At 39.2% G+C, this 15,032-nt stretch overlaps 1 protein-coding gene across 1 annotated transcript in view; it reads right to left on the reverse strand.

Annotated features, from left to right (window-relative positions):
• Positions 1–6,160: 6,160 nt before the first annotated feature.
• LOC307252686 (acid-sensing ion channel 1-like) overlaps positions 6,161–15,032 on the reverse strand; it is a gene marked incomplete at its 3' end in the record, with an annotated part of 34,388 nt that continues 25,516 nt past the window's right edge. The window contains exons 4-11 of the mRNA XM_080030426.1: positions 8,648–8,798; positions 8,421–8,548; positions 7,916–8,066; positions 7,748–7,804; positions 7,389–7,542; positions 6,860–6,951; positions 6,675–6,754; positions 6,161–6,280 (exon numbers count right to left, since the gene is read on the reverse strand). Coding sequence (XP_079886552.1) covers positions 6,161–6,280; positions 6,675–6,754; positions 6,860–6,951; positions 7,389–7,542; positions 7,748–7,804; positions 7,916–8,066; positions 8,421–8,548; positions 8,648–8,798 — 933 coding nt within the window. The remainder of the gene's footprint in view (positions 6,281–6,674; positions 6,755–6,859; positions 6,952–7,388; positions 7,543–7,747; positions 7,805–7,915; positions 8,067–8,420; positions 8,549–8,647; positions 8,799–15,032) is intronic.

Below are 15,032 nucleotides of genomic sequence, written 5' to 3' on the forward strand. Positions count from 1 at the left end.
AGAGATAAAGCGATGAATGAGGGAGGGTGAACCTGCACCGTGGACCCGCAGTGTGCTTATGCAACGTACACAAACCAGAGGCGCTCTTATTTTATTGGACTGTCCGAGGGGGAGACACACTGTTCCGCCCACCACAGAGACAGAGGTCATGTGTGGTCATTCATTCATGCAGCATGACTGGAGGTTAGTAGGCTCAAAGTAAAGCGGACAAAAGCCATTCAGACTGACATGGTGTAATAACGGTGTGGGCCCGGAAAACACAACCTTTGAGGTTGGTAATCTTATTAGAAGTGGTGGGAAATGTAGGCCTACTCAGATATTATACCTAAAATAAGAGTAGCATAGGCCAGAAAGTCCAGTTTGTATGGAGGACCCTTTAGGACAAAACACAGCAACATTTCAAATAATTCATAAAAAAAAAATCAAAAACACAACATTATACAACACTTCAAAACACACAGGAGATTTCAGAAAACACAAAAAAATAAATAAAAAAATAAATTCTGGGCGCTCAGTTGGTAGGGCGTCCCCCCCATGGGCCTCGGCCAGCAGCGGACCCGGGTTCGATTCCAGCCCGCGGTCGTTCTCTGCATGTCACTCCCCTCTCTTCCCCTTTTCAACTCTCTATCTACACTATCAATAAAGCATAAAAATGCAAAAAAATATCTAAAAATAAAAATTAAAAAATTCTGAAAGTCTAATGTTGCCCTGTTTTGTCCATCGGAGCTACCGTAAGCTTGTTTGTAAAAGGAAGAACGATTTTTGTTTGCAACGGTTTGACAGAGGTTGAATCCACTTGTTATTCTGCTGTTGGTCTCTTGTGAAATGTATTTTGTTAGAGGCGTTATCTGTCCACCCCATTTGCATCAATGAGGTCAGACTAAATATTAGAAAAAACATGGTGACAAACTACTACAAACACCCAATATTATATAAAGTTGCTCCACTTTCACCACCTTCAATATTAAAATGCTTCTTGTTCTGAACTTAGTATTTTCCTTGTGTGTTTTTGCTGCTTCACCTTAATAAATGATCAGAAACCTGCCACCATTAAGTACTTTCGATTTGCCCGAAATCAGCCCTCAAAAGCCTTTTAATAATAAATGTCTTCTTTTTGCTTCCTCTTATAACCAACACATTCAAAGTCACAAGAGCGACTACAGACAATATCTCTGTGGGAGAAAGTATTTGGTCTGGAGGGCTCAAACAAAAAGGGACATTGTTGTGTAAGAGTTGGAACAGCTAAGAGAAGCGGGGACGTGGGAAGGAACACAACCAGAGATTCAGCCAGTGGCGGCTCGCCCATAGAGGGCGATAGGGCGCCGCCCTCCTTGAGCCATATCAGCAAAAAACGAAAATATAATAATGATAATAATGATGTTTTTTTTTGTTTTTTTTGTATTAATAATCATAATTTATGATTTCAATACAGTTTTTACCTGCATCTAAGTCTGAATATCATTGTACAATCAGCGTCTGTGCTCTGTACCGTCACTCTGGGGCGATGTCGGGCTGGTTGAAAATCGCCCCCAGCGCTCTCATAGACATCAATGTAAAACTTTTTTTTTTCAAACTGCAAGCCTCGCAATGCAATCTCTATGGGCTCCGGGGGTGCTCGCCCTAACGTGTTGTCGTCATACGTACAGTAAACAATAAACCAATTACAGTGACTAATACAGTCACATGTCCAGTATGCAGCCCAGAGCGGTCATATTCAAGACCAACACAACTTTATATCAACTCAGGCTAGGCTGGCAAGCTACTTACTTGATCGGACTCGGACTAGGTCTTTCACAGACAAAATGTAACCATCAAGCAAGTATCTACCAAGATGGATTGGGGGATCTTATAAACGCGGATTTTCACGGGGCTCGTTTGAACGGCTAACGAGGCTAGCAGGATGCTAATGCGCTAACGCTCTGTCCTGCTGCCGCTGCATGATGATATGGACTGTATACTGGCTTTTTATCCATCCTGATGGCAGCACAGAGACCGCATGGATAACTTTGGGTGTCACCCCTATGCATCATCTCTCAGAAAAGGTAAAACAAACATTAAACATCAATCTGCATATACGAGCCAGCGCCGTTCAACAGCTGATCGGCTATTGAACGGCGATCAGCTGTTGATCGTCGTTTAGCTGACAGCTGCTTTCACCGTCCGACATACACCCGCCTACCAAGTGCTGTAGACAGTAGTAACCCAAACCAATGTGATGATTAGCACTGTTAATGTTGCACATGCTATGCCAGCATCCATTTTTGTCTCCTAACTTTTAAAGGAAGCCTATCTGAGGAGCACACTGGTAGATGACAAGTTATCTGTGATGGCCACAGCCGGATAATTAAATCTTTTTAGAGCTAAAATAATTTTATTCAAGAAATTAACTAACTTAATTTCCAAAAATACTGTACAGTGCAATGCTTGTCTAATGTTGCCAGAGTGGTTATGCCAGATGAACAGGAAAAACAAACAGTTAAATGCAATATGACATTGTCATATGCTATCTGATTTAGGTTCATTTTGGGTCATATTTCCCATCATGGCAACAATTGCCCCCCCTGAGATTATTGTCAGGAGCCGCCACTGGATTCAGCAGTCTGTTTTCCATGAGCAGGCAAAAACTGAGACAGATCAGCAAAGTTCATTGCTGCCATGATTTCACAAACATAAGTATCATAAAGTAATTTTGTTGATGAGTAAAGTAAATTTGATCACTTTCTACATTTAGGCTACTCAACAGTCACTCGTGTGTAAGTCATAATTTGTGGTTCAACTGACAAATGTGAATATGGTAATGAAGTTGCTTGTATAATGTACTTATGAACTTGCTGCAGTGTGTTTGACTTGAAACAAGTTTACAGCCAAAGTAGGAGCTCTGAGGCTACAGCCTATAGGCACAGCTATGCTTTAAGCTAAATGCTAATGATGCAGAAACTGGAAATTTATGCTGCTCTGGATGTCTGATCGTTTATTGTGTGATTTTGCACTATGTTGGACTGGAGAAAAGTAATTTATTTTTTTATGTTTGCAAGTACAGGCCTACACAAAAGATTGCTATAAAGAACCTTGAACGTTGAACCTTATGCCAGCTTGTATGATTGCGAGGTCATTAGTTTTAACGCTTACCTGGTTGCAAGCCAAAGTACCAATGCAGCTGATTAAAAAGGGGGATTGTATAATTCATATTGGGGACACAAGTGTGCATACTACATTTTATGTGCAATCCATCCACACATGTAATCAAATGTACTGTGCAAATGTGAACTTCATGGTGAACTAAATTAAAAGCCAAGGGATCACCAAAGAAGTTATGATACATCCTAGTTACCACATGGAAAAAATACATTATGACAAAAGACATTAATTTAGGACCAAAAGCAGTGACCCAACCATCTCCGGATTCACACTGCTTACATGGCTAAAACAGGTTAAAAAAAGTGGCAGTCTATACAGAAAAGGATATACAGTGAAAAGAAATTACATTTCTGCTGTAGATTCATATCATTTGTTTTCTTAAGAAGATTCAAAGCCGAGAATTGCACACCATCTGACAAAACTGTGGCTCTTACAGTATAAATGATGAAAAAAGCTACATAAAGTCAGCATTTAATGTTTAATATAACAACTGTTTCAAATTCATTATTAATCTACACATCACCATAATTAAATAATCATCTCTTTATATCTCAAATGAAAACAGGAAATAAATTAAACAATGGAGGCAAAATGTAGACAAAAACGGAAAAGCGTCCGGAGTACATGCCGTATAAGCAGCTGTGACTGTAGCAAAATAAAAATAAAAAAACACTCATACTTTAGTATTGTATTTGATAAATATCAGTTCATATGTACAGAAAATAGCTAGTTTATATTAAATAAATACATCAAATACAACTGACAGATAAGACTATGCTAACACAATAAGGTTATAATAATCGATAGTTATTGCAATATTTACATTACATTACAGCTGATGGTATGATTGTGCTTAACACTTCACAGATACGCACTATACAATCCCCACTTCCCGTTGGGAATAACAAAGAGCTCGATGAATGAGTGCAAGTAGATGAACTCTGACAGGATATTGGAAAATGGTTTGATTATTGTAAACAGAGACTAACCCTTAAACATGCACATGACATGTTTTACAGCCTGACTGATAACAGATACAGTGGGTTGGAAAAAAAAATGAGGGGGTAGCATTTTCATGACGGTTCTTTTATCAGCTTCTGAATGAACAGATTCAACATACATACATGCTCACACTGTTCATCGATGGACCACATTTCAGACGCCTTCTGTACAAGTGCTACATGCAACTTCGAGACCTCATTCAACGTAGTGATGCCCATTCATGTTTATCTTGCCCGAAGGTGAATTCCCTTTAATGTGATTTTGTGATCATTGATGTAAACATTGAAACATTCCTTTCAGGTATCAACATCTGTTTTGTTCTATTGTCAGGAAACACATCTATATGGTTTTAATTTCTTTCGAGATATACAGAAAACAGTGATTGTCATTGAAAGGAAATGGTTTAGTATGTAGCACCTGGTTAATATGTAAAAAGTAAATATTTGTTCATAATACACTCAATTTTGTCAATTTTTCTTTTCTTTCTTTAAAATACAACTTGTGTAAAGGAAAAGTTCAACATTTTGGGAAATACTCTCTGTCTCTTCCTGGTGAAGAGCTAAATGAGAGGATAGGTTCCATACAGTGGTGTCCAAAAGTCTGAGACCACATTGATAATCTCTAATATTTTTAAGTAAACCCGAAAATAATCATTAAGCTTGAAACATTCAAAAACCAAATTTATGTAATGAAATAAAAAAAGAAGAAGAATTTAAGATTTTAAACCATTGCTAGGTCTTTTTTCTCTCTCCAAAAATGGTAGCGTAACAATGGTTTCTCTTAAAAATAACCATAAACCTAATAGTAACTCATTTTAACGCATATTTTACAAATAGATAAAAACATGGTATCAATCTTCTCTCCCAACGTTGTGTGAATAATCCTATAAATGAAACTATTCTCAAATGAATACACTCAGGGGTTTTGCTGCTACAGACGTACTTGGTCTGATGTGACCAGCAATGTACGGAGGGTACTTTTAAGCTAACTCTAGTTTGATATTTCTCTTTAATGGCTATGTTTAGTCAGCTTTCTCATTTAATGACCCTCCAAATTTTGGTTCAGCTAATGCATGGAAGCATTTACCATTATCCTAGAGTTGTCCCTTAATTGTGGCCCATTTTCACAGCAGACATTTTGACTTGTCTTGAAAAGTAGAGGTGTTAGTAATATACAATAAAATGGCTTTGGTGGTGTATTAACGGCCATGCATGAACAATAACAGGACTATGAAACTGAAGCAACTAAATGGAATTCAGCCATTGTTAATTTCATTATTTACACCTGTGCTTTTCCTACTGTGACATGTCTGAAGTGTTTTCTGTTATAAAGGCCTAAGTTTTTTTTTCCAGTCTCATTTCCATAAATCAAAGTGACCTTTTGTTATTCATTTTTCTTGGCTTGTAAATGTAAAGCGTGCTGTTGCCCAGCAAGATGAGGTAGTACCGTATATTAACATAAATGCTAAGGAAAATGAAAGGTCTTACCTTGATAAACAAGGTAAGACTTTTCACAAGATGAGGATAATATAAAAATGGAAAGTTGATAAAAAGTGTTGAAAGCTACTGTGTTGTACTAACATGCAATTTCTTTACTAAATGACCTGAAATAATAATATAAAGAAACATTTCGTAAGTGAAAAAAAAACATATAAACTCCTTCAAGCTGACAGATGACGACCACACAGCTGAGATTTCTAATGCTGATTGACTGAACACGTCAGTTCATGCCCCCCAGTTACTGTATCTGTTACTATGTCTTGAATGGCTGTTTTACAGATGACCATGCATTTTTGAATTCATCACCCCATGTTGATAGCCGATTTCTGCCGTCCTGACATCTGTGCGACTTAATCTCTCGACTTCAGCCTCATTGTGAGTTCATTTCGTCCCTCACAAACCATAAACAGACACTCCCTGTTGCTCGTGCAGTCTGGGCTAAAATACATCAATGAGCCAAAGTCCATCTCACAGACCAGAGAGTGCAACAGCGGTGGCTCATTCCGCACGGCTGCAGACGCCTAGTGAAAGTTACTGACGTGACACTTGACGTCGTCTAAGCTCAGGACCGTCCCCTGGTCGTTGTGGTTGTTGTGTTTGTGCTTCTTATCAGAGCAGCGACACAGCTTGTACCTTATCACCTGAAATTAATTAAAAAAAACACACACACACACACATAGCTCAACATAGGATAGGGAAAGAGTGACTGACAACATGCATGTTCTTTCTGTTCAAGGATTTTAGAAATACTGAGTATTTTTTTCCCCAATTTGAAGGTCTAAAAGGCTTTTCCACCGTTGGGACTATCTCCTAATAAGTACATACAGTATATTAAGTTTAAAATTTGTGGAATCTAGCAAAATAAATACCACTATTTAAACACTTCTGTAGCTCCCCTAAGGCCTGTAAACACGCACATTAACAGAAAAAATACAGAGGTCGTCAATGGATTTAGCTCTAGTATCAAGTAAATACTTACAGACATGGAGCAGGATTAGTCTTCTATTTCTAATCACTAGACCAAAGAAGTCTCACCTCGTAAAGGTAGTCAAATAGCTCCAGAATGGTGAGTATGCTTGCCCCAATAAACAGTCCCATCTGACCACCGATATCACCTGAAATAAGAAAATTAAAACCAATGAAAAACGTCCTCGAACCATAAAGCCTAGATAAGACAAAGCAACTACAACGTGAAATGTAACTCTGTAATAAATCTGTACCTAAGAGTCCGGCAACTTCATAAGCCTTCTTCTGTTCGATCGTTTCATAGTTGAGAGCCTCAAAAAAGATGTCTAAAACCATGATGTTATCCCTGTGGAAAAGTCAAAACATTAAAATTCGAATTAAGGTAATAAAAGGTAAGGTAATATTTAAGTCTCCTGCTAATAAAATATGCACCCAGACACATAATACATTATTCTAATATGTAATTGTAGCTAAATTATACTAAGTAATAAACCATTTATAAAATTTTAATATTCTGCTTATTGTTTAAAAAGTAAAATGTTGCCCCATTTTAAATTTGCTATATATATATATATATATATATATATATATATATATATATATATATATATATATATGTGTGTAATTTTTTCAATGTGATATAGCTTTCTTGTTTTCCTTCGAAGCATTAAACCTATTGCAGAAATAATGCAATGTAATGTGATCGGAAACTTAACTTGTGCACTCTTGCATTACGCAAACATAAAATAAATAATTCAGCATTTGAATACGGCCAAGGCTTACTTAATATACTGCTCAGATTTGTTGTATTTCTTTGCGAGGTATTTGGCCGAGGCCTTGCTGGGGATCTTGACAAAGGACAGCTCTTTGCTGTATCTTGTCATGTTGCACGGCGTCTCACAAACACAGAAATCATTGTCTCTTTCCACCAGGAAATCTGGAGAGAAGAAAACCAGAGCTCAGTCTGATCTTTTGAACAGATCCGTGCTGCTACGATGCTAAGATGTCATGGGGATGGTGTGCGTGTTTGTGTTAAGTGTGTGTGTGTGTGTGTGTGTGTGTGTGTGTGTGTGTGTGTGTGTGTGTTTTGTATCTGTTACCTAAATGTTCAGACCAGACTTTGCCAAAGCCTATTTTCTTACCAAGAGCTGGGTCAGCACATTCTTTGTACAGCTCGGGGGTGCAGTAGGGGGCATCGCCTGGAGCCAAAGCAACACACAATTACAGCAATTAAGCCTACAGTGATTTCTCACTGGCTCATCAATGGTGTAAGGCTGATACAACACACAGTAAGATCAGTAAGATCCTACCAGGCATGTGCACCATGCGACAGTTGCAGTTGTCCACCAGGTAGCGTGTTTCACAGTCAATGCGACAGGCAGTGATGCTGTAAATGTCAAAGAATTCTGAATCCATGGCCGTCACCTTACAGTCCCCCCAGGGTGGGGGAAGGTAAATAAGCTGCAATGACATTCGTCACAACACTCATTATACACAAGTATAATATAATATACTAGCCACTATACGATGAAGCAAATAAAGAACAACCAATCCCTTAAATCAATCTTATCTATCTATCTATCTATCTATCTATCTATCTATCTATCTATCTATCTATCTATCTATCTATCTATCTATCTATCTATCTATCTATCTATCTATCTATCTATCTATCTATCTATCTATCTATCTATCTATCTATCTATCTATCTATCTATCTATCTATCTATCTATCTATCTATCCACCTACAACTTACATCAGCACTTTAACATTAAAATATAACACATAGGAAGATGAAGTGCTGGAGTCTGTACCCTCTGTTCCTGGCAGGAAACAAACGTCTGAAAGCCGGGCGCCACTCCGAAGCCGAGCTGGTCAATGAAGGACGGCTCGTCCTGACTGTGGATCTGAACCTTGACCCCAGCTTCAAACGATGTCTCGTCTGTAGGAAATCAAAGACGCGTTTGATCAGAAAAACACACTGTGAACAATAATTGTAGATAACACTCGATCTTCCACACATCTCCCCACACCACCTCACCTGTTTCTCCCCACACAGGCAGGTATTCGTCCTGTTGAATGTCCAACATGAGCTCCAGTCCATTACCCATACCTCCCTTGGTGGTAAGGAGGGGCGGCCGTCCGTCATCCCCGGCGTTAAAGGTGTAACACTTTCCGTAGCGAGTGAAGACCTGAGAGACACACAAGAGATATTTTTTAAACTTTTTTCCTATCACATAGCTGCTAACCAGCAAAAAGTTTCTTAACAATGCATGCTTCTCCACTGGGGGTCAGTGTTTGACTTAATTTCTGATATGTGTGTGTGTGTGTGTGTGTGTGTGAGTGAACATAACATGTATCTGTATCAATGTATGTGTGTGTGTGTTTGTGTTTGTGCGACAGAGAGGGAAAAAAAGAGAGATTGTGTGGCAGAAAGATAAAAGAGGTGAGACAGGGAGAGTGGAAGAGGAAAAAGAATGGCCAGGGTAAGGCGTTCTTCCCGTGGCTTTGTCGGTTACCCAGTCAACCCCAATGATGGAGACTGGCAGAATGGTGATTTAACATTCATTCGGATTCTCTTTATGGCACTTATAATGGATCTGATGTTACCATGGAGACTAAGCACTAATGTAGCCTTAATTTTTAAGGAAAGCCAAGACACAGACGTCAGATTAAAGCTGTGCGAGATATCAGCAGAAGCACACAAGGCTTGTTGAAATAGCTTTGAGTACACATCATAACATATATTTAAATAAATGTGTCAAAATGTAGATTCCTTTGGCAAATAATTAATCTTGCATTAGAGCATTTAGGGTTGTATGAATCAAATAACCCACAGTTAGGGAATATGAGAGAGAGAGAGAGAGAGAGAGAGAGAGAGAGAGAGAGAGAGGGGGAGAGAGAGAGAGAGAGCTAAGGGAGAGAATGGGATGCAAAGTGAAAGAGACAGAGAGGGAAAGAGAGGGAGAGGGATTGTAGCTGCTAACGCTTGGAGCAGGCTATTGTTCAGCACTATGGCACAGAATGACATATCTATGATTAGAAAGAACAAACCAACCAAGTAATTGTTGAGAGAGAGAGAGAGTTTGGGACCTGCCGTGGGCAGTTGAAACAATTCGGCCATATATCAAGTCAGATGCTGCTGGTAGCAAAGGCAAAGATCAATCTGAGTGGGGGGAAAAAGCTATCAAGAAAGGCAAATCAAAGGCTCAGCCAGCCAAGAACAATACGTGTGCACACAGTTGGACTCACACTGACAAACCTAAATAAAGATGAACAAGCCTTGAGGGTCTACAGCTACACTAGCAGCTCCCAGAGGCTGTACCCAATGATCAACAGATTCGGAAACCAGCCTCCGCTCACACATTCCACATGTCATGGGGGGGGGGGGGGGGGGGGGGGGTTGTCAAATCATTTCTGTGACTTTCTGATTTACGAATCTGATGGCCATTCATTCAATAATGAGATAATTAACCCAAAACCACAAATGTGTACCTTGTGGTGGCATTAAAGGAAAAGTCGATCACCATGACGAAGCTCAATAGTATTCACCCGTCTCAAAAGGCAATGTGTAATGTGGACACTTTCTTATAATATTGCATGGGAGTTTCATTTAAAAAGCCACTAAGTAACGAGTGGAAATTATAACTGAGTAAAAGAGTAAAATGTGCAGAAACTGTAACAAAGCACACTTGTTTACCTGTTGATGGTTCAACATGAAAAATCTGAGGAACCTCAAATCCATCGGGGACCATGAATGTTTATACAAAATTTTAAATCCATTTGCATTTGTCAAGGTATTTTAGTCTGGGCTAAAGTAGGTAAGGGGACCGACCAACCAATCCACAGATTGACATTGCCATGGTCCCTGGAGCTAAGCAGCTAGCATGGCTAAAATCATCCAGTTAACACAACGTTGGTCGAACTGACTCTTTCTGATCCTACAGTATCATGTACAAACATCAACCTACTGCAGGTGGCCTTCACTGCCCAATCATTCACACGTATTGATCACAGTGAAACCTGCCAGCTCTTTGAACATCTGTTAGAACTAATTCAGAGGTGGAAAAGGCTGTGCCTGTTCTACACAAATGAAAGCATAAATGTGGTGAATCACACAGTGGCTGCACACTGTCCTTCATAAATAAATGAATCATTACATAAACGTTAAATCCATTTGTATGGCGGGTGCATGATGTTCACCAGGATCTTGATTGATACACGTGCGCGGGATGATGTTAAGTTACGCCTCGCCTCTTGTTGAATAGTTGAACAGAAGTGAATAAAAACATCAACATTTATTATTCACAGAGCCTGCACAGCTTGCATATTGTGGCTGCTTGGACTGCTTGTTATGATAAATGAATAAATTATTGTGCACACATGAAAAAGGTTTTCTTGGAGCAGGACTCATCCTATTGAACATAATGGACGATACGTGTTACCACAAAGAGGAATTCAGACTTCTGAAAGTGAACGTTCATTTCGCTTTAAGCTTTTTAACACTCTTCTCCTGCTATTACGGTACTTCAAAAAAAGAATCAATCCTTTTTTCCACAGAATTTAATATATCAGTCACTGACAGTTTAAACACAGTCCCATGATCTATACGACTGCCACTCACACACAATTTCCCATGCATTGAAAAGCACTCAACAGAGCAGCACTGTAAATATTCATTATGCACATAATTATGCATATCTGTTTTAGAGCCACATCAGACTTGGAAAGAATCTCTAAGTCACAAATCCATGCACTCTCCCATCCATTTAACGAGGTCTTCAATCTTGCAATCTGCGAGATGCTAAAAAGATGTCTCAGCAGGGTAAATTCAATCCATTAGTGCTCTGTTGTTTTATGGGAATTTTTTCCAAAGACTTTAAAGCCGTCTTGGTTAAGTGCAAACACTTTCACTGTTATTACACTGAATGCTTAAACAGCTATCCCTGGGAAAAATGCTATTTTAATGCAACAGCGAGCAGAGCGTCGCCCAGAGTGACCGGCACTAAAAGATATCCTCATTTGTTCCATGCTATCGTGCAGTTTATGCAATTTAGGACTGTAATCTGACAAGGATTTCAGTTGACCTGGAAAGACTCGACTGGGCGCCTTTTTCGCAAGAATAAACTTCAGGAGAATAAATAAAGCAATTAATATTAATAAGACTAAGAGTCTACAGCCACACTTAGACACAGTGGTGCTGACAAAAGCAAGCGAACATGCTCCCAACCACAATGCTAAGCATGTAGATGTTTAACAGGTCATTTTTTTACATTTATTTACCATCCAAGTTTAGTATGGCAGCATGCTAAATTAGGATTATGATAACTAGTTTTGCAAGAATTTGGTCATATATATTGAAGAATTGGACACACTCAAATTTTCACCTGATGATGGCATTGGAAATGTTCAGACACATATAATACATTTGTGAAGTTCTGTGTCCCTGTGGTAATTGTTATATATTAAATACTGGCATAATCTTGATTTTTAAGTATTTCTACATTAAAATCCCTGTCTTTTCTCTTCATCGTAAAAATATTTTTGATGACTAATCTTGTACCAGGGGGGAAATGACTTACATTTCTAAGATCAAATAGGATTTGAAGTGATTAGCTTAACCCCTGCAATCATTTAAAACCTCACTTGACTGTTAATTAGTGGAGCAATATCATAGTGTTGATGTGCGTTTGGATTTCCACTAGCATTTCCGAAGAATGTAGTTTAGGTTTAGATTTATTTAGTTAACCCCTATCCCTTATATGGGTGAGGGAGCAACACCACTATAATGGCTGAACCTCTCCCCGACATCTGCAAAGCTACCGGCCAACAGAGACTGTGGTGCGCTCTGTGAAAGCCACTGATTACAGATTACACCTTTTGGGAGGGGTGATCTTGGCGTCTGATCGCTAATGTAGCAGCACAGAAGGTAAAAAAATAATAATTCAGGAATAAGAGCATCAAAGCCAGAGCAGCCACCCACCTCCTCAGTGTTGGCTGTGAATGAATAGCTGACTCACTTCACTAATAACCGGTCTCGGGTGGAGTGGAAAGCCTCTCCAAAGAGAAAATAAACCAAAGGAAGGCAGGGGATTGAAAGCCAGAGGCACAGTGGAGTTTGTGTGTGAGTGTAATAATGATGCCCTAAACATGGACTCAGACCATAACTCACTCACTGGTTGTCAAGATGAAGAATTCAAGAGTAGGTAGAAGTGAACCCACAGAACTCCTCGGGGGAGTATGTGGCCAACTAAAAGAAATAAAACAGAAACCCCTTCTCTTGACTGAGATAATGTCTGGATATTCAGCTGTCTTTGTGCCTGTCGTTTTAAAATGGTTCCTTGAAAGTGAAACTCAACAAGTGACTGCCTTACATTTATATGTTATTTGACATATTTTTAGCCACATACTGTAGCTCCATGGATGGTTGTTGGTCATTGGTCAGGGTGAAATATCTCAACAACTATTTGATGAAACATTTATGACTCTGGAGGAGCCTCTGAACTGGAAATACTCTTATCACAACAACTAATGGATTGACTGCTGGGGAATTTGGTACAGGCACTCATGTGGTCCTTCGCAAACAGCTCAATACTTGTTAGTGGGATAATATTATTGTTCTTTTTAATGGGATTTGGTGAGAAAAATAAAAGTTTAAAATATCACTCAATTTTCCCTTTGAGTATTTCCTCAGCAGTCACCGTAAAGAGGCTGAACCGTTGTATTCGGTCTGAAGGTCAAAGTCAGGATAATAAATGAGGATCGATCATGCAAATCAAGACCATAATGTCCAGTACATTGACTGTTGGATGACACCTTGGGGGTGTTGCGGGCTGTAGGCCAGGGCCGTGTAATGATTACCTTAATCGCTTCGGACAGCCAGTCCTCCTGATGTTATTGACAATAAAGGAGAAAACAGGGGACAGGGGACAGTTGGCCAAACCTTTCCGGTGCTTGAGGGAAATTAGTGCATATCTGAAATCAGTTTAAATGTCAGAATTCAATATTTTTTTTCGAGCAACAATCATCAATCTCCATCCCTCAACCTGCTGCTTTATGGATGAAATATTTAAAAAAAAACATGCTCCACTGTTGTGAGGGGAATAGCCATCCATCATATGCTGGATTTTCAACCAGCAGCTCCCACACAATGAAAGTGTTTATTCCCTCTCCAGTGTTTCCGTCCTCCCTAGTCTGAATCGCTCTTCCTTAACACTCCCTTGTGTCTCTTGAACTACGATGTTGGACTCCTCTCCGTCTCCTGCTGCACTCCCCCACACACCATGCTTCATTTGATGAATATTTCACAGGCCAGTAGAGACAGTCCTCCAGCTCTTTCACCCTATCCTGTGCTCTCAGTACCTATCACCTTCATTAGGAGATGGCATCATAGCGCCGGTTGAGTTGTGCCAGGGCACAGTCAGTTTTGAAGTGTTAAAGTAACACGAAAAGAGTTCAATTTAACGCCTTTTTCCGAGTATATTTGGTGTCTTCAACTCTCCCACCTGTATGCAATTATGGCAGTAAATGTGAAAACCTCTTTACAGAAATTAGTTAACGATTTCTTAACCTTCATCAAAGTCGTTAGTTATAACTTATAAAAGCTGTATTATATATTTTTAAACAAAAATGCCAAAAATTCTCCAGTTCCAAGCCCTCAAATGTAAATATGTGATGCTATTCTTTGTCTACGATACTAAATTCAACATCTTTACGTTTTAGCATGTATGTCAGACAAAACAGGACATTTAAAGACATCAGCTGGGATGGTCATTTGTCACTATTTTGTAGACCAAATGATTGATGAATAAATTTAGAAAACAACTGTCAGATTGAAAATAGTCAAGTAAAATAAGAAAGCGACATTTACTTTGTAATATAATGTGGATGGATTCGGCACACAATGATTCAAATCAGCAGAGACTTAAAAAAGAGACTGCCAAAGGAAAAACAGAGAAGATACACAACAAAACAAACACTAGCTCATCAAGCAGAGTCTGCAGGTCCACTATCCGTGTCTGAGAACAACTAATGGTCGGTTTAATGAGATCCCTGGTCTCAGTGGTGGATGGACCTAGCAGTGGCACAGCACACTGAGAGGAAATAATGCCCCCAGGCAAGGTTCCCAGTAATTCCTCCCACACGTCAGCTATTCAGCGAAATGAAGAAAGAGGGGCTTTTGTTGTCGAAAGGCTATACATTAAATAACCCCAGAAAAAGGGATACTTTCATATTCATCCACTGCATAATCTTTTAGGTGATTAATGGGAATGTTCTTGTGAATTTCAACAGGAGACATACATTTCTTAGAATTGTTGGCTCACATTCAATTTTCTTTATATATATGTAGGCTCTTGCAGTTAGCAGCGGGCACTCTCTTAACACTCAAAGTGAGAGCAAAAAAAGTAAAGTCAGATGGTAAATGG

Source organism: Ammodytes marinus, assembly GCF_949987685.1.
Source record: "Ammodytes marinus genome assembly, chromosome: 7".
NCBI lineage: Eukaryota > Metazoa > Chordata > Actinopteri > Uranoscopiformes > Ammodytidae > Ammodytes > Ammodytes marinus.